General features: G+C 37.7%; 1 protein-coding gene across 1 annotated transcript; it reads left to right on the top strand.

Annotated features, from left to right (window-relative positions):
- Nucleotides 1-1,623: 1,623 nt before the first annotated feature.
- Nucleotides 1,624-20,052, top strand: mapk4 (mitogen-activated protein kinase 4). The gene is made up of 7 exons (XM_052094573.1): nt 1,624-1,755; nt 4,556-4,627; nt 5,336-5,916; nt 12,584-12,728; nt 13,082-13,243; nt 13,989-14,190; nt 18,392-20,052. Exons 3-7 carry the CDS (start codon nt 5,374-5,376, stop codon nt 19,380-19,382), a joined length of 2,043 nt encoding a protein of 680 aa, XP_051950533.1. The 5' UTR covers nt 1,624-1,755; nt 4,556-4,627; nt 5,336-5,373; the 3' UTR covers nt 19,383-20,052.
- The last annotated feature ends 1,270 nt before the right edge of the window (nt 20,053-21,322 follow it).

Here is a 21,322-nt window from a genome sequence, read left to right as displayed (position 1 = left end):
GGGAGTACGGGGCGACCTCGCCCTATCCACCTGGGGAATCGCCTCGTACCCATGGCGCGCTCCACCATCGAGGGTGGCGAGGGCGGACGAGCCTGTGGCGATGTGACGAGTGGAGAGGGGTGCTCTCCACGAAGACGTCAGCTCAAGAGAGACCCCCTAGTGTCGCTTCTCTGACACAACGTGGAGAGAGTGACAGAAGGGGAACTATGACATTTCCACACTTGATTGAAAGGAATATTCCAGGTTCAGTGCAAGTTAAGTTCAATCAATAGCATTTGCAACATAATATTGACAAAAATTTGCTTCGACTTTCCCTTCTTTTCTTTAAAAAAGCAAAAATATGGGGGCCTGGGTAGCTCAGCGAGTAAAGACACTGACTACCACCCCTGGAGTTGCCTGTTCAAATCCGAGGCGTGCTGAGTGACTCCAGCCAGGTCTCTTAAGCAGCCATATTGGCCCGGCTGCTAGGGAGGGTAGAGTAACATGGGGTAACCTCCTCGTGGTCACTATAATGTGGTTCGCTCTTGGCGGGGCACATGGTGAGTTGTGCTTGGATGCCGCAGAGAATAGCGTGAAGCTTCCAAATGCCTTATGTCTCCACGGTAATGCGCTCGACAAGCCACATGGTAAGATGCGCGGACTGGTGGTCTCAGCTCGCCCGGCAACTGTGATTCGTCCTCTGCCACCCAGATCGAGGCGAGTCTCTATGCCACCATGAGGACTTAAGAGCGCATTGGGAAAAACGAAGGACAAGTCTAAATTATTTTTTGTGATAATCAACATTATACAGCTAATGCTGTCGATTGAGCTAAACTTGTATGGAACCTGGAATATTCCTTTAAAAATTGTTTCATCTTTCTTACATCATATTTGAGGGCATGACAAAGTCTTGAAAAAAAGTTGCCATGTTTACATATATTTGCCTTGTCAAATGTTTTGTGATGGGGGAATATGTGTTTGTTTGTTTGTTTTAAACAAAGTTTTTCATAGCACAAATAACCAAATTATTATCGATGATTAATGTGGCGTGTGGTGCAGTGATGTTTCCTAGTTAAGGAAAATATCATTAGCCATTTTTGTACGAATATCAACCCTGTAACATTCAACCATAAAACATTTTTGAATGTACAGGATTAAGTGCTCTATACAATCTTTTCTGTATCAAATATAATGTAAATTATAATTTGTGATTTATACAAGGCACACAGTGTGATACCAGAATTGACTCAGTAATGTATTGAAATTATAAGGCTATGTGAATTCATACTTATGTTAATGTGAATGAATACAAACCTTTCTTTCAATCAGCTGTATTAATTTTCTCAAATGTTTTAAGAAATAGAAAGGAAAAAGGACAGGATCTTTTCTTTCTTTCTTTCTTTTTGATAACCAATAAAATCAACTTTGTAAAATAGTACATTGTAAATAATAGACCTACAGCTTTCTCTCAGATTATTTGTTGTTGCCATATATATCCATTTACTTATATATCCACTTTAAGATGCACTTTATGCCCCCACGACCACCAGCAAACCCGATGACACAGCCCATTCTTCTGAGCACAGGAGCGCGCAGATGTCAGGATCACCGTTTGAGTGACGGGAACGGGCGTGACGTCATAGAGGGGGCACCAACGAGTTTTGCCAAAGAAAAGTGGAGGTCCACAGTGGAGAAGACGTACAAAATGCATTCTGTTGAACGCTGAACATCATGTGAAGGTTCTCTAGGCGGTGTTTCCCAGTGACACTATCGCGGGTAAGATCTATAATATTATTCAAAGATAAGATGCGCTATCCGGAAAAATCTTCACCGCGCAGCAGCAGCAACATCAAACTGATACAGTATAATCTCCGTTTACCGGACTGCATCAGTCTAGGGTTTAATAACAAACTCTGAACTACGGAAACTAGACGCTCATCTCTTTTTTTTGTCCCTCAAACATAGAAAACCAGTGGAGCAGCTGACAATGAAAGGCGACGGTTAGAGCTGCGGGAGCATCGCTGCCTTTGTAGTTTTTTTCGGCGGATGGGCCGGAAGATAAGAAGAGTGTTGTCAAAATCTGATTTTATACTCAATTTCATTGCCTTTCCTGACTCTTGTGTCACTTCTGAATATACTTGCGAGTAAAACAGTTCTTATTCTATAAATACTGCTCACAGGTTTATATCTCTATCCGTTAAGAGTCAGGAGGATCAATTACAGACGTGCCGTGTTGCCACACAAAGGCGAATGAATGCATCGCTGCTGCCTATTGTGTGTGTGTGTGTGTGTGTGTGTGTGTGTGTGTGTGTGTGTGTGTGTGTGTGTGTGTGTGTGTGTGTGTGTGTGTGTGTGTGTGTGTGTGTGTGTGTGTGTTTGCGACTGGACCGACAGCCTTGTGTGTGCTTTCTTTGCCTTCATTCGCATGATTAACAAGTTCTCCATTTTTTATTATATTTAATTATCATGTTACCAAACAGATATTTGCTTGTGCGTAAATATTAGCTATTATTTATAATCAGTCAGTATAACGGATATATGTACATAAACCCCTTAAGCTAAATTTTGCTTGATCGTTGAACGGCAAATTGCATCAGCTTGCACGGTCAGCGCCATAGTCGCATGCATTATTTATAAAGTTTGGCTCACCCACTAGTGGTCCATGGGTTTAAGAATAGATTCTCGTGCTTGATAGAAACCTAATGTGATTTTGAAAGCTGGAAGTGTAATGCCCATACCTGAGTTTGAAAAGATAAAAAGTTGTATTGGCTTGAGGTACAAGTAAACTCTCTAAGCAAAGTGGAAACCTTGAAACGTCACTTTGGTTATGGGATTTTATGTAAGACAGACAGACTGTATTCAGTTTTAAAATGACAGATGCACTCTTGCTAAATTAGTATTCAAAGATGGAGTTTGTCATTTCTATGCCACCATATGGAATTGCAAAAAGAAATTTAGTTTTAAAATAAAATTAAACAACTTTCCAAATATGCCACCCCTTTGCTGTTGATGGAACAAGATAGTCCCGACCCCAACTTACGCCATTGGTTGAGTCAATGTTGTTGTGTTGGGCTAGACAGGCTGCTAAAAAAACAACAACAAAAAACAAAGGAATTTTTATAGCACCACAGAGACCCCGTGTTTAGAGTTTGTGAGAAAATTAAACAAGTATAACATTTAATTTTATACTTGTGTTTCAGATAAAAATGTGCCAGTTAGTTTGTGCATTTCTTCTTCACCAGAGAAATAACCCAAAGCATCAAGCATAAGACTGCTATCTGCACTGACAACACTCTGTTTTAAAGTAGTGTGGTGTTTCTTTCTTAAAACAAAGTGATTTTGAACTAATCTTTTAAGTGAACAAAAAGTTCTCGTTCACTTTTGTTTCATTGGTGAATGACTCTGTGTTGTTAAACGAATCCATTGAGTCAGTGATTGCTCACAACAAATAAATAAAATAAAAAATGGCCATTTGTCCCAACCTACTGAAGTAAATATGCAATCTCCAGAAATGGTGACTGAACGAATCAGTGAACGAAATCAAAATGATTGATTTGGAAAGTCACAAACACAGAGAAGAGTAATACACTAACAAAAGTATTTTTGCAGGTTGTTCCATTTACTTCATTAAAATAAACTAAAGCAACACTTTGCAACATTTTGTCACAACTTGATTTAATTGGGTTCTATCCAATGACATTAAAAAAAATTATGTTTACGTAATCCATTTGAGTTGGGGCTACATAAAAACTTGTAGCATTGATGTAACTGGGCAGGGGATTTCCATTTCCCAGCATGCTTTGCATGGGTCTGGATGGGTGAATTATGAATTTATTAGCAAGATGAGAGGAGGAAATTTGTTAATGTTTTATATTCTGTAATATTGGTATTTTAAAAGAGTCTCTTTTAACATTGTGGTGATGATTGGCGCTCATGTGTAGGTTGAAGATGGACTTTCACTTTCAAGATATGTTTGATTAAAGTGCTGTTTATCTCTATAAGCAGTTTTCATCAAATTGACAGTGCAGTCCTTACACTTGCTCACCTGGCAAATACTAACGATAAATAAACTAAATATGGTTGGATCAACATAAGAAATGTATTTAAATGGAAAATGATTCAATTGAGTTTGATTAACCTAATGAAGTTAAGTTAAAACTACTATAGTACATTGATTTTACCTAATTTAACTAAATTATGTTGGGTTAATGAAAATGACTTAATCTTAATGAATTGAATTAAATTGCTTCTAAATACTTTCTCAAATTCAATAAAGTAAGGGTAATGACATAATTTTTTGATTGCAACAGCTCCCCAATCAGATTTGAGAAATGGAAATAACTGTTGTATAAAATAATATAGAAAGCATTCTGAAAACGAATTTGAGTTTGTGAAAATCTCATGTTTGCAGTATTTCTAATATATAACGTATGTATATTTGTTTTCATCCATTGCCTTTCCCATATTGCTTTATTGTGGATGTGCTTATCTAATTATATTTCTTCTCTCTCTCCCTTTCACTCTCTCTGTTTCTTTCTTGCTCTTGTTCTTTCTCTTTTCTTTCTCCTCTGGAAAGAATGCATAAGGAACATAACAGATAACTGTGTCAGGAACATGGAGGGTACAGGACAGCCTGGAGCTGGAGATGGCAAGTGGAAGCTTTTAGATTATACCGTAGAAGAAGCACACCCACATTTGCAGTACCTTTTTTAGTATTAATATAAAAATCAAACATTACAGAACATTGCCAAGTCCAGTCTGGCCCTTTGGAGTATAATTCAATGTGAATATATGCTGCAGTGTTTTGGGGGCAGAGATGGAAGACTGTGTTTTATCTACTGTCTGTGAAGCAGGCACTGGCTGACTGGGATGTTGCTATGGAAACACTTGCCCTGTACTTGGGTGTTGAGTTGTATTCCACCAAGTGCTGTGCCCCTATTGCTTTGATAGGCTATACTGATACAACTTTAAGATCTCTTTTCATGAAGAAATTTGATGGACATGGGTTCACCTCAAAATCTTATCATCATTCACTCACCCTCATGTTGTTTCAAACTCACATGATTTTCTTTCTTCTGTGGAACACCTAAAATGGAATCCATGGAAGAAAGTCATCCAGGTTTGGAACAACGTGAGAATGAGTAAATGATAACAGAATGTTTATTTTTGAGTGAACTTTCCCTTTAAGATATCGCTGTCTGTTATTTTAGATGATGTTAATTGGGAATTATCTAGTACTTTTTCCACAATACGTTTTATTATAAATATTTTTTTATATTTATAGCTCTTTAATAGAACATTACGTTACTGATCATTACATTATTACTTTATTTGTCATGCTTTCCACTCTCTGCAGCCTCTCACAGGCAATACCCAGTCGCTCCGCTGTAAGCAATGGCCTGGCAGAACACTTCCCCGTTCAGATATGGCTTTGACCTGGGAGGACATTACCAGGATCTTCGTCCTCTGGGCACAGGTGCATCCGGCCTCGTCCTCTCTGCACTAGACAGGCGCAGCGGTCTGCGTGTGGCAGTGAAGAAGCTGGTCGTGCGAGATGCAGTGAGTGTAAAACACGCTCTGAGGGAGGTGAAGATCACCCGCCGCCTTCAGCATGAGAATGTGGTCAGAGTGTATGACGTGTTGGGGCCATCAGGTCACCCCTTACTGCATGACCTCACCCATGTGCCAGCAATATACATTGTGCAAGAGTGTATGGAAACCGACTTGGCCCAGTTACTAGAGCAAGGGCCGCTGCCATCCGAACACGCCACGCTGCTCTTTTATCAGCTTCTTCGCGGGATCAAGTTTATCCACTCTGCCAATGTGCTGCACCGTGATCTGAAGCCAGCGAACATCTTCATCAACACTGAGCAACTGCTGCTGAAGATCGGAGACTTCGGCCTAGCTCGCATTGTCGACCCACATTACTCACACAAGGTAATGCAACATGGCAAAATTGAAAATTACTTTACATGTTGTTTCACTTATTGGAAAGAATAGCAATAAATTAAACTTGATGAGTATTATGAATTGTGGAGCTTGAGCTTAGGTTAAGGACAAGTATAAGTTTAGATTCAACAACAGTGCATTGCTTTACTCATTGATCAATTGCTATGCTAATCAAAGCATTGTATTTCCAATTAGAATGTATTCAGCAAGCTAGCATTCGCTGTTAGCTAGATCTTGCTAGTACAAGCTAGGTAGGTTCCCTCTACTTGAAGTATTCAAGTTGATCTTACATGATAATTTTAAGTTTAGCCAGAGTTATAATAATGTAAGTGCCATCAAAATGTATGTTAGCTCACTCAAAATTTCAAGTCAAGTGCACAGAATAAAAAGTTCTGAAAGTTCTATTAACTGAAACCAGTTTTTATTCAATTAAAAAAAAAAGGAATGTAACTGTTTGACTAAAAATATTTAAGTTCTGCTAATTTATTAGGGTGTGAATCCTTGTTGTGGATTACCCCAACACTGCACATTTTGGATGTTTATTTCCCTTATTTCTGATGGGTTGAATCAGGTGTGTTAGATTGGTGAGATCTCCAATTTGTGAAGTGTTGGGACCAGGTTTGAAAATGCTTGTCTAGATGTCGGTCTTTGTTAGTAGATACAATGGTTCCTAACAAAGCCCAGATTAAATACATTATTATTATTTTTTTAAAGCGGTTTACCTATTGTGAAGACTCCTTTAGATTACATGTTTTTCAGTGTTCTCACAGTTATTGAAAACCTTTAAATATCAGGGAATTTTAAAATTGTGACTGGGAAAAGTCACAGAAATTGCTATAATAAAAGGTAATTGTAGTTATGCTCTGCTAAATATCAATTATCAGCTAAATATCGCTCTTGTGCATAGTGTAGAACTTGCTAGAGAGCTGTGATGTTAGATTTGAGAGTAAATCAATCATTTGAAATGGCTATTTCCATAAATGTGTCAAGTCAGTTCACATGTCGTCTGAATTATTAGTTTATCAATGACTCACAAACGAATTGAAAAGTCATGGAATAGTATTGGTGAACAAGTATGGACAACAAGGTTTTTGGACATGGTTCCATGGTGATAGATAGAAAAGACAGAAAGAGTGATGGATGGATGGATAGATAGATTGATTGATTGGCGATATACTTAATTTTTTTTAAGAGTGTGGTTCATTCTGAATAAAACTTAGAGGAACTGCTTGGTTAATTTCTGGGAACTATACTATTAGATTAGATAGTATCTATTGACAGAAAATGCTTCTCTACTAATCAAGGCCAGACTGTTACTGCAGGGTGAACCACAATGAAAGCTTGTAATTACAGTAAGGCAGTACGCCTTACTGTAATTACAAGCTTTCATTGTGGTTCACCCTGCAGTAACAGTCTGGCCTTGATTAGTAGAGAAGCATTTTCTGTCAATTAGCAAGTGCTGCAGGCTGTTAATGAAAGTTAATGACATTTTTATTTTTCAGTTTACTGTTCCTTTTCAACATAACCTAGTTAGAGCATAAGATTTTCTACTTTCAGTCCATCTTTTTGGTCTCAATAGTTCTAATTTTTATTAGATTTTTTTCTTTTCTTTTTTTTTACTAAATTAAATAAACTAAATGTAAATTATTTAAAATACTTCGTTGGTTAAGCAAGTCTTAAAATTGTTGGTCAAAATTCTTTATACTATTTCACATTGTGCAAAAGGCATGGTTCCTTTTTAGAGAATAATTTGTTGGCTGGCCTATTACTGTTGCACTGTACTGTTTGTTTTCTTTCTGCCCTGCAGTCTCAGCACAAAATCTTCTCTCTACTTTGCAAGTTTAGTTTTTACATCAAATGCTGCATTCAAACCTATTATATAGATTGTTCGGAGTCAGAAGAGTTTAGTAAAGCATTTTCTAAACTATACAAGTATTATGGCCTGTTTGATCCAGGTGACCCTACATTAGCCCTACTAATACAATTACAACTATTTTCTGTGCCCATTCCTCAATTTTCCATAGATTGCATGTAGAAGTCTTATAACTTGGACAATATGGCCTGCAGAGTTATGCAATAATAAATACGAACAATTATCTTAATGTTACAGGATCTAAAAGATTAATGTGGAACTTAACTGTCTCATTGTACTTGTGTATTATTTAGTAGAGCACACTGTGAAACACTAGCACTCTGGGAGGACAACATGAATGGAGAGTATTGTGTGAAACAGGACAAGGTGGAGTGAATGATTAGAGAAGAGGGGGATGACACAGTTTGGAAATGGAGGGAACAGCTCGACAAAAAACAGTCTTACCCAAGAAATTAAATAAGAAGCAATCTTGTTGTTTAAAATGCCTTGCACTTAAAATAAAACTGAGACTGCGTACTCTGTAAGAACAATATTTCTGTGCTCTTTCACAGTTGGGCCCACTAGTCTGAGACCATGTGGAAATGTGTCTGTTTTGCTTTATTTACTTTTTATAAAAGTCTATTTTCAGCATAAGAAAATAAGTAGTTAAATAAAAAATATAAATAAATAAAAAATAGTATTTGGAATGTCTCCCTTTTGGCCTAATGTCAGCATAAATTCAAATTGGCATTGACAAAATCTAATGATCCATGTTATCCCAGCATGATTTGAAAATATTCTAAAGAGATTTTAGGTAATAATCTTAAAGAAAATGTTTTGTTTTAAATTTTTTCTAAAACGTTCTGCTTATTTCCAAGTTTAAATGAAAAAAATGAAGAGAAAAGTTCCCAGATATTGAATATGGTCTTAGACCCCATTGTATTTTCTGTCTGTAATGGTGTATTGCAGTAGTCAGTGAATTTGCTTCAGTGAATTAAGAGCAGTGGTTCCTTTGACACATTCACTAAGCAAGTGCCTGCAACTCTGCTACTCGGTGCAGGGAGCGTTTGTTCCCCACTCAGCATGGAGGGAACATTCAGTTCCCAAATCTAGAGGAACACTGATAAGTGGACTATGGATTCACAGCAGCATCTGGATCCAAATATGCTAGTTGCATAGGCAGAAGGCTGAGAAGGCTCCAGATGCTACTACTTCAATCTGACATGATGAATAAGGACTCTGTGCTAAAGATGTTGTGGACACTGAACCTCATCTATAATTTAATATTTAAGCTATGTGCCCATTCACCTGTTCTCTAGCTAATTTATAATAGCTCTACATTGTAAGGAGCACTTTAATAGAGAAACGCTATATATCAGTGTTTCCCAACCTTTTTGTGTCTCAAGTACCCTCACAGGCCCATCAGTAAGGTTCAAGTACCCTTTCATAAACACCAGGCCAACAATATGTTTATATTAACTCATATTATACTGGATATCATTTGATGTTATCATAAACATTGTTAAAATCACTTTTAAACAAACAACAATCAATAATGTGGGTATAAAAACAAACTCGCCAAGTTGCACATTTGTGACCTGCTCCATAATATTGAGCCACTTTGTTCAGAGACACAATTTTTTTATTATAATTTTTTTTATCCCTTTTTCTCCCCAATTTTGGAATGCCAAATTCCCACTACTTACTAGGTCCTCATGGTGGTGCAGTTACTCACCTCAATCCAGGTGGCGGAGGACAATTCTCAGTTGCCTCCGCTTCTGAGACTTCAATCCGCACATCTTATAATGTGGCTTGCTGTGCATGACACCGCAGAGACTCATGCTACTCTGCAATCTATGCACAACTTACCACATGCCCCATTGAGAGCGAGAACCACTTAATTATGACCTTGAGGAGGTTACCCCATGTGACTCTAACCTCCCTAGCAACCAGACCAATTTGGTTGCTTAGGAGACCTGGCTGGATTCACTCAGCAGCACACCCTGGATTCGAACTCATGACTCCAGAGGTGGTAGTCAGCATCAATACTCACTGAGCTACCCAGGCCCCATCCAGGGACATATTTTGAGTTTTATACACTAATGTAAAAAGCAATTATATTATTATACACTCACTTATCTGAGTTACCATAGCCTTTCTGTCAGCTCGAACCAGTCTGGCCATTCTCCGTTACTCTCTCTTATCAACAAGGTGTTTCCATCCGCAGAACTCCCAATCACTGGATGTTTTTTAATTTTTGCCATCATTCTGAGTAAACTCTAGAACTTTAGCTGTTGTGCGTGAAAATCCCAGGAGATCAGCAGTTGCAGAACAACTCAAACCAGTCTGACACCAACAGTCATGTCAAGTAATTTTTATTTGTATTGCGCTTTTCACAACATACATTGTTTCAAAGCAGCTTTAAAGGAAATCATGAATTAACAAAATCAATAAATGAAACCGTAATATCTATAAAGTCTTAGAGTGATCATTGTGTAGTTTGATTAAACATGATTGTAAATTGTATATAGAAAGTAAATAAATAGTAATTGTATTTAGAACCCCTGTGAGCAAGCTGAAGGCAGCTGTAGCAAGGAACACAAAACTCCATAAGATGTTGGTTAATGGAGAAAAACAACCTTGGGAGAAACCAGACTCACTGTGGGGGCCAGTTCCCCTAGGGCAGCATGAATATAATGGCAATATTAGATATTTGTGTGCAGTGCAAGTCATGGTTTTAAATTTGTAAATTAAGCATTATGGTCCTGTGTTTTAAAAATACAATTTTTAAAAAAAAATATTAATATTAATGACTAATGTCTTTGAAGTCCATCCTGGATTATATGTAGAGGTTTACATAGATGCATTGTCCTTTGTTAGCTGGATGATGAAGGCTTTTGTTGGCAATCATGTCACGGTCGAAATCACTGAGATCAAATGTTTCCCCATTTGAGAACAAATTTATATCTAAATCTTTCCAAGTACCACCTGGAACCTGGTTAATTCCCCTCTGGGGTACGTGTACCCCTGGTTGGGAATTACTGCTCAAGATTGTACTCCAAGCTCCATTAAAGAATTTGTTCAGCCAAAAATGAAAATTCTCTCATCTTTTACTCACCTTCATGCCATACCAGATGTGTATGACTTTCTTTCTTCAGCAAAACTCAAATTAAGATTTTTAGAAGAATATCTCAGCTCTGTTGGTCCTTACAATGCAAGTGAATGGGTATCAACATTTTTAAGCTTCAAAATTCACATAAAGGCAGCATAAAAGTAATCAATAAGAATCCAGTGGTTTCTTCTATGTCTTAATAAGTGACATGATGGGTGAGGGTGGGAAACAAAATTTGAGTCCTTTTTTACTATAAATTCTCCTCCCTGTCTGTAAGTGGCCAATATGCACGAAGAATGCAAATCGTCAAAAACAAAAGAAGAACAATGTAAGTTGAGATTGATAGTAAAAAAGGACTTAAATATGTGTCTGTTTCTCAACCACACCTATCACAACGCTATCACACAACTGGATTTGAATGGATTACTTTTATGCTGCCTTTATGTCCATTTGGAGCTTAAAAATGTAGGTCACCATTCACTTGCATTGTGAGGACCTTCAGAGCTGAAATATTCTTCTAAAAATCTTTGTTTATGTTCAGCAGAAGAAAGAAATTAAAACATTTATTTGTAGTAATCAACATTATACCAAAAATCTGTTGATTGTGCTTTACTTGTATTGAACCCAGAATATTCCTTTTAAGGTTCAATTTGTCCTTGTAGATTGCACTAATAGTCCTTGACAGTGCAAAACCAGCATCACAGCCTTTGATAGGTCAAGATGCCTTATTCATGCCATTACATTTCTTTGTGGGTCCCACTTGTTTGTGAGCAGTGAATCAGCTCCAGTATCAAATATAATTTGTCACACTTCAGATCCGCCCTACTGAGGCAGTCTGCTAAAAGCACACACATAATTCATCACCTGGGCTCAGGGGGAGAGTGGGAGGTGAGCAAGAACTTAAGAAGAGGAGAGGATGAAGGGAGGCAGGAAGGATGAAATGAAGAATGCAGAAAGTGGGTATAGCCATAGGATTTCATCAGCTGTTTCTCATCAGCCATTACACTGATACTGGGTCACTTGTTTCTGGAAAAGTATTTCCAGAGTGGTTGATAAGGGAAAAAAGTGAGGTTAGGTAATTACTTGGGTAGTTACAGATTGTTTTGTAAAATGTTAGTTTTTATCTGACAAATAAAGAATATAGTTATGTTAAGTATATAGTTATAGTAATAATGCGGATTTTCTTGGTAAAGAAATATGATTGCGCCAGGTAACAGGTGCATGTAAAATGGCTAGAAACAAGGTTTATTTCTATTTCTGCTGCTCAAAACTTACTCTGTCTGCTTGTATGAATGTAACACATTCTATCTATCACTATATTCACCACTGTATATCTTTAAGTGTGTCAATTCTGCACCATTAGCGTCAACAAACAGAAATTGAAAAAATTACAAGTGTTTTCAATTGAACAGGTTTCCTTCATTGGTTTAGCCAATGTTGCTGTGTCAGATTTTTGGTATGCTCAAACAAACAGAGCAATGTTGTTTTGATATTTCCACAGTGTTTATACGTTTCATGACAATCAGCCTATGTTCATCCAATAGTTGTCTCTGCATATTAAGCTGGGACAGGAAAAAGTATTTTAATATTGCTTTTAAGTACTCTGGTGTATATATTATATTTAATTGTTGCATATATGAGTTGTTAGTCATGTGTATGTAATGTTTGAGCTTTTATCTTTTACTGCACAGGGATACCTTTCAGAGGGAATGGTAACTAAATGGTATCGTTCTCCACGACTGTTGCTTTCTCCAAATAACTACACAAAAGCAATTGACATGTGGGCTGCAGGCTGCATTCTGGCTGAGATGCTCACAGGACGCCTGCTGTTCGCAGGTAACTTTAGAAAAAAACACTCCAATTGAGCAAGGGACTGTCAACTGAGTCCTATTGCTCATTTGGTTTCATAAAGATTTTGTGCGTTAATCTCAGTCTTCATTATCAAGCCACAGTCCTAGAGTGTCCTCTTGTGGCTGTGCTCTGCAATGTAAAAAGTACACTTTAAAATCTCACTACCTTACTCCTCTTGTATTAGACTCTCTGCTATACATTATTTTCCTCTTCTTTTTATTATCAGACAAAAAAGCTTTTCCTAAGCACGTTTTTCTAAGCATATGTTTTTATTTTTAGCATCTGTCATTATTATGTATATATATATATATACATATATATATTGGTACCTAACACAGGTGCTCATGAGCTGGAGCAGATGCAGCTGATTTTGGAAACTGTACCTGTGACTAGGGAGGAAGACAGACATGAACTGCTACGAGTCATGCCCTCTTTTGTTGGCCAAGGCTGGGAGGTCAGGAGGTCACTCAGAGACCTGCTGCCAGAGGTGGAGGAGAAAGGTGAGATGACAGAGAGGCAGACCAGTGTTTGTACACTAGAATTTGAAATGGCTTTACCAGTGTGGTTTGGTGCAGACTGTGAAATACTGGATTGACAACACACTAATTGTTTAAAATGTTAATTTACAGTGTGTACTGATACATCAATATGACACTTTTACATCTATGGTACTGGATTGTCTTGGTGCCATTCATTAAAGAACTATTTCACCCATTAATGAAAATTATCTCAATGAAAAGTGATCATTTAATCACTTTCATACCTTCTCAGATGTGCATGACTTTCTTTCTTCTGCAAATCACAAACCAAGATTTTTAGAAGAATATCTCAGCTCTGATGGTCCTTACAATGCAAGTGAATGGTGACGACCTTTCAAGCTCGAAAATATGTCTTCTGAAGTGATGCAAGCACTTTGGGTAAGAAACAGACCAATATTTCAATCCTTTATACTATGAAAAGTAAAAAGGACTAAAATACAGTATAATACACTTATCATATTGCTTCTGAAGACATGTATTAAACCACTGGAGTTATATGGATGACTTTTATGCTACCTTTGGAGCGTGACAGATCTGCTCACCATTCACTTGCATTGAAAGGACAGAGCTGAGATATTCTTCTAAAATCTTCGTTTGTGTTCTGCAGAAGAAAGAAATTCATACATATCTGGGTTAGCATGAGGGTGAGTAAATGATGAGAGAATTTTCATTTTGGATGAACTATCCCTTTAAATCAAAATTTCAGGCATTGATTTCCTGGAGTGTATCCTCACTTTTAATCCTATGGACCGGCTGACAGCAGAAGCGGCTCTGTCTCATCTATACCTGCAGAGATACTCGTGTCCTCGGGATGAACCCATCTCACTGCAGCCATTCCGCATAGAGGATGAGCTAGAGGACAGTCTGGTCACTGAGCATGCTCATGCACTCAGCTCACACTGGGACAGGTACAACACTCATATGTCAGATACCAGTTACTCTTTTCAACCCTCAGAATTGGAATATTTTTTTTTACGGATGATGGAACATGTTCCAGTTTGCCTAGTTCCACTTTTTTTGACACAGAGCAACAACTACAACAGTACTAAAACCATTCATGTTTTATAATGGATGTTGTTTAATCTGCATGTATGTGGCTAAGAAGATTTTTTGGGGGGTTTCAAATATATTACTAACCACATTTCCTATATGTTTAATCAATGGCTAACTTAAGTCTCAAAAGGGGGCATTTTAACTGAAAATATGCAGCAAACTAATGGAGTTTTAGAGTTTTCATAATTTGAGCAGGGTTTCATGGACCCAATAAAATGCATTATTTGTGATCACTAGAATGAGGGAATTTAAATTTATGGGGACTAAATGAAAGCCTTTTTTTATATAATTGATTGCTATTTCTTTTTGATATTCTTAGTAGGATCTGAAACAACGAAAGGTTGATCAATCAAAGTTTGCGGGTATATGCACTCTGGGAAAATGAAACACAAAAGGCAATTTACACAGACAGAAACTGAAATGCCTGAAGGTCTACTAATGATGTAGAATGCTGCATATATATATATATATATATATATATATATATATATATATATAAATAAACTTATGAAATCCCTGCATAATAAAATCTCAGCTGACACTTTGACAACTCAATTAGAATGACACTGTTGTCCTCTGTGTGGCCATATGGCAAATCTGACAGGTCTTCCTTTGCTGTTCAGAACAAGCAGTGGGAGGTGAACTAGCCTTTTAGACTTTCAAGACTAGATAAACTGATAAATTACATTGTAAAGGTTAAAACAGATTTTTTGACACAACACACACTTTTTTTGTTCGACAGTAATTTTGACCCATCCCTCAATTTGTAAAATAAACATCAGATCTATAGTAATTCTCTTACATTGGACATCAATGGGGCATTCCGGAGGGTTTAAAAGCAGATATGTAAAGCTCTTTACTAAACACTTAGCCTATATTGATTTTGCCAAACTAAAATATTTATTATTTGAGCAATCACTGTTTTTGCAGTTGGACTGCTATTCTTGGCAGATGAGCTTCCGTGTTACCAATTTGACTCCTCTGGGTGAATTTTTCTCTGTTAACAGTCCCTTTCTGGGATCCATGTGCATATCATGAGAAAGTTTGACACCCTGTCCACACCGGAAACGAGCTGCAGGATACGTCCCGTGGAAAGGAAATTGTTCCTATTTTATTAATGATGCTGTCTACATTGGATGTGTCATTGCAGCTGATTGTCCATACACAAAATCTTAGAATGTTCACTTCCATGCATCCAGTGTAGACATGGTGACAGGGTCTCCGTTTTACATGGTCGTAACAGAAGTTGGACATAACTTTGCATAGACAATGTTAGGTAGTGACTTTTTCACAGTCGAAACAGTGTATTTTAATGTTTATCCTGATGCAATGCCTTGACCCATAAACGTCCATGGTTAGTGCATTACAGTAAATGTTTACTTGTTTTTGCTAACTGAGGGATGATTCAAAATTATTTTCTGTGGTAATCAACATTATGTCACAGATCCTGCCAACAGTGCCCGTCCACTTTTAAGCCATCTTGGTTCCAGAAGTATTTTTCGCATTAATGTCTTCAATAGGGATTTTATAAAATATTTCTAAAGAGTTATTAGTTGTGAACAAAACCAACCAGCTCCATGGTAAATTAGACCATTTATAAAACTTACATTTGAAGCAAAACATTATTTGAAAATCTGATAAAAAGACAAAAGTTCAAGACTGTGCTTAAAGGGATAGTTCACCCAAAAATGAATATTCTCTCATCATTTACTTACCCTCATGCCATCCAAGATCCTTTTTTTTCTTCTGTAGAACACGAACAAAGATTTTTAGAAGAATACCTCAGCTTTGTTGGTCCATACAATGCAAGTGAACTATCCCTTTAACGCCTTTCATGAGGGCATGAACTGAAATCTCATAAAGCATTGTGAATGACGCTATGGAGAAAAAAATATAAAACTATTGATTTAAAGTTGTTGATATGTACAGAAGCATTATATTTGAATGGTTTTGCAAAATATTCAGATATCTAAAAATGTGGTGGGACGTGCATTAAAGGTCTAGGCCTTCAGTGTGATTCATGCCATTAAGAAAACACAGTTTCACAGTGAATAAGACACCTTATGCCTTTGGGCATCATACATTATGTTGCAGCTTGTAATACCAATTGACGTTTTAAAAACATGTCCATGCATGAAAGCTAGAACTTGAAATGACACTTAATGCTCAAGTAAACCTAATTTTAACTGCAGCATGACTGTTTTGTGAAATTAACATCTCCCGAACAGATATTCCAAAATAGGGAGGTCTATAATACCTGGAAAAATCAAACAAATAATATTTGCGATTGAAATTAATAATAAATTCAGTTTCGTCACGATACACGGTTATGCTGCGTTCTATTCAAGTTGGATGAGAGATATTCCTACTTGATATCTCTGACCATAAATGCATTCCATTCCCCGATATTCAGAACTGCAACACTCCTGTTAGTTTAGCAGGTGTTTGACTCTCATTAGAGATGTCTCCTAGCAACCCAATTGATAAACAATGCTGCAGTGTTAGCATTTCTGCTTCAGGTGTACAATTATCAAAAGAGATTATAATGTTTTATACACGTGTTTCTGCAGGTGTTTGTTAAACAAGCTTTAATATCAAGTAATGTGGAAACAAACTTATTTATTGATATTTCTTAATTAAGTGATTGTTTATCACTTACTTTGTATTTTTCCCTGAGTGTCGACATGTTTGTGTGACATCATGCCCCTGCATCTCGACGAAATTGGAGTTGAGAATTTCTGCACAAGTCAACAAGCTGTAATTCTGACTTCAAGATGCATTCCATTGCACTTTTCCTAGTAGGAAGTTGTTAAATCCGACTTTCCGAGTTGAATGGAACGCAGCACTACTTTTCAAAACTTGATCTGACACTGAATGCTCAAGCAGCCTAATTTACACTTACAAAACTCCTGATGTTGCTATAACAATCAAAAAGCACTTACCAATTTACTTTAAGTTAAAATCAGTCCTCCTATCCAGATTAATAAATTAAGCAATCACACGGTCATGCAGAACATCTCCTGTTTTTACATCCATAAGGATCTCTTTCTTAATGGCGACAGCGGCGTAATGACAGTCGACTCGTCAGCAAGATCTGGCGCTATTCGCTTTCAAATTACATCACTTAAAGCATGATTGCCTCACTCAAGGCCAGCTAGAAGGCCTCTACCGGGACATATCCTAAAGATCACACCCACCAAGAACAAATAAACCAATCTGATTGGCTGATGAATCTGATAGTCTGACTTTAGTTGCTCATTCATTTGCACTGTTGAGAGATTCTGTAGATATTTTGAAGGCCTGATGGGGTGGAGCTCAGACTCACGTGCTGCTTCCAGAATGTGATTTGTAAAACAGTTGTCACACTTTGCTTGTAAGCATCAAGGAATAAATTCTGACTGGATAAACTTTTCGTTTTTCTCTATTTGTTGGTAGATTAAATAAGAGTGGAAAGCATTTAAAAATACATAGGCAAAAAGGTGATTGAGAATGAAAGGATGAAAAATATTTATTTATTTGGCATGTTAGGCCAGCAGAGAAGGCTTTGCTGGCCCTGAGAATTCGCCACTGCTAAAAATATATATAGTAGTTTGTGAGTGTCGGGAGTCCAACTCAATTGCGTTTTTCTCAGCTCATCATGGGAATGGGTGGTTGCTTCTGCGCTTTGTTCACCGCAGTTCTCTGACTGGTAAAGTGCTTCTCTTCAGGATCATGGGTAGTAATTTCTTCACCAGAAATTCCAATGTTATACACTATTTCTAATAAATGAAGTTGAAATAAAGCAGAGTGATGGCATCAGAAGAGGCATATAACACTGATTAACAACCTCGGATCTCACTGTAGGTCCATCTTTAAGGGTTTAAAATGTATTAGCCTAAGGAATGTATGGGATTTTTATCTCCGGAACCCACCTGTTGCACTCTATAGAATATATTATTGAACATGGAATATGCCTTTTTATAACACAGTGGCTAAATATTTATATGCACTGTTTTATACCTTTTGCTGTACCAATGATCATGTATATTTTAAAACTTTTCTATACACTTTTTCCAGGTTTGATGGGAGTCTTTCATCAGACATGTGTTGGCAGCCACAGGAGCAGTGTGGGTGCATGCAAAGTATCTCAGACCTTGGAGAGGCAGAAGAGAATGAGGTTCAAAGAGATCCACGTGCAAGTGGCTCTGTGTCCATCATCGAGGAAGCCCAGGTAGACCCTCGCAAATACTCCCACAGCAGCTCCGCCGAGCGCTTCCTGGAGCAGTCCCACTCCTCTCTGGACAGGGTCTGCAGTAACTTCACGGAGCTAGACTGTGGTCGTTCTTGCGATTACAAGGTGGGCTCTCCCTCCTACTTGGATAAGATCGCATGGCGGGAGGGGAAGCCACAGCACTACTCTGAACCGAAGCTAATACTGGACTTGTCACACTGGAGACATAACAGCATGTCGGCTCCAAGACGGGGCAGTATGGAAAAGCTTGTCACTGAGCCTGCAGATTTATTCCAGGAGATCTCCCGTTGGGTGGAGAGCACACAGTCAGGGCTCTACTCTCCTGGTTCACCTCTTGAACCTCTTACCTCACCATGTTCTCCTCCTCAACCCCTCTCCCCTACAATGCTGCCTCATCCTCACATGCAAATCCAAGCACCTTTACTACTGTCCACCCCAGATCATCTACATGAGGACCGCAGAAGTCCTATCCCTTTCTTTTCCTCTCCTCCAACTCTTTTGCCCTCCTCCCCTTCCTCTCCTCATCACGGTTCATCTGATTGTCCGTCTTCCTCTGTTTGTTGTAAAAATGATGAGGAGCCTTCACAGATGGGCCCCTCTAGAGAGGAACATGAACATTTTGACCTGGATGTGTTCATCTCTCAAGCTCTTAGACTTTGTAGTCAGAGTGAGGTACTGGGGGAGAACTCTGATGTTCCCAAACAGAGCAGTAAAAGCCGTGTTCATAACATCTCGGACAACAGAGCATCCAGAACACAAACTCCAACCCCTGAGATGGTTAAAGCTCAAGGGTGTCATAACAAGCACTGGTTTTGAATGCTTCTGCATCTTTAAGCACATTTCCACCATCTGGCTGAACAGTTCCGAGCATGGGGAGCAACGGTTCCTGTAGCATTTTCACTCAAACACAGTTCGAAACGGTTACCAAATTCAAGAGAGAACTGTGCTTGTGGAACGAGTTTAGTGATGTGGTGACTTGCGATTGGCCAGTTGCTCAGTCAGTCCATTCTAATCCTGATTTCACAGCATAAAAATATACCATAAGTGAGCAGACAAGCTAGGATTGGTGCGGAACGGCATGTTTCCCATCAGCCACATGGTGGAAAAGTAGCTTATTTAAAGTGGCATGAATAAATGTGACAACTTTTGAGGACCAGAGAGCTTTGAGAATGTTTTATCACCCAAATCTGAATTCTGTATTCTATGGGAAGTCAGTATAAATTCCATATTTCTGATGTGTTTACCTCTAGAATGAGGATTACCTGGGAAAGACATCTGAGATTTCAGATTTTGAAGCAAATAATGTAATTAAGCGGCTGTTTTATTGACTGTTTCTAAAAGTATTTTATGAAATTGTTTCTTGTGCAACACCAGAGAGGCTTTGTCTGTTTGGTGGTCATGTCAGATGTTTTGTAGTACGTTTATTCTTTTTAGCACAAACTTTAGTCTGTGTAACTTTTCAAGTAAGAATTCATTAAATAATTTAAAGAGGTGTGTAAAGGAGTTTTTTCCCCCACAGAAAATTTTACATCTAAAGACTTTTGACAAATGTTTAAAATGATGTACACACATGAGATTCACGAGACACCAGTCATTACAATGACGTTTTAGTGCCACAAAAAAAAAAAAAAAAAAAAGGAGAGAACAGTTTACTTAAAGGGTTAGTTCGCCCAAAAATTAAAATTCAGTCATTGTTTACTCACCCTTGTGTTGTTATAACCGTATATGACTTACTTACTTTTTCTTAACACAAAGGGACAAATTGTGAAAAAAACTTGTGCTCAATGATTTCATACAATGGCAGTTTATGGTAACTACCTCTTCAAGCTTCAAAAGCTGCCAGTAGTCTCATCTATTTTTCTGTTTGATTGAGGACTCAGTTTCAAAAAATTAGGCTTGGCATAGAATTGCATCCATTCTTTGAGTACAAACCATTCAGACATGTTCTTTAATTTTTTTGTGCAGTTGTGTGGCGTTCTTTCGTCACTATCGCTGTGGCGGACCTGTTTTTAGATAAACAAGTTTTCACTTGAACGCCCCATGACACAAGGGGGCTGCTTGAACTGTTTCTCTCGTACCCTTTCATGAACGCACACAGAAGATCAACAGTCAGTCAACATTTTCACTAATTTATACATTCGATTTTAGATTGTTTCTCACCAAACCTTATTGTATGCTTTCATAACATTCATGAGATTCATGGAATAATTTCTTAGACTTCTGAATTATACTTGTGTGTTCTTTATAATCTTGAAGTTGTAGTCACCATATCCTGCCATTGTATGACATCATTGAACACAACATTTTCTCCATTTGTGTTAAGAAAAAGTCATATAGGGTTATAACAACACAGGGATGAGTAAACAATTACTCTTTTTGGGTGAACTATCCCTTTAATTAAAAGCAACATCATTTTCACACTGTCACAACTTTCTTTTTATTGTGTTTAATTTGTTAAAATTAAGTTTATTTAATCCATTTGAGTTGGGACTACATAAATACTTGTAGCATTGATGAAACTGAGCAGGGGATTTCCATTTCCCAGCATGTGTTGCAAGGAACTGGATTGAGTGAACACATTTTAAAATTGTGCTATTTAATGTATTTTTGAACAAAATGAGAATAGGAGGTGATTTGTTAATGTTGTTATATTATATTGGCATTTTAAAAGAGTGTCTGTTAGACTGGAGTTTTGGGGGTTACCATTGTGGTGAAGATTGGCGCTTGTGCTTATGCTGAGGATGGACTTTCACTTT

This window comes from Xyrauchen texanus, chromosome 27, assembly GCF_025860055.1.
Source record: "Xyrauchen texanus isolate HMW12.3.18 chromosome 27, RBS_HiC_50CHRs, whole genome shotgun sequence".
Taxonomy (NCBI): Eukaryota; Metazoa; Chordata; class Actinopteri; order Cypriniformes; family Catostomidae; genus Xyrauchen; species Xyrauchen texanus.
The sequence above is the reverse complement of the archived record's forward strand: the minus strand, read 5'-3'. Positions and strand labels throughout refer to the sequence as shown.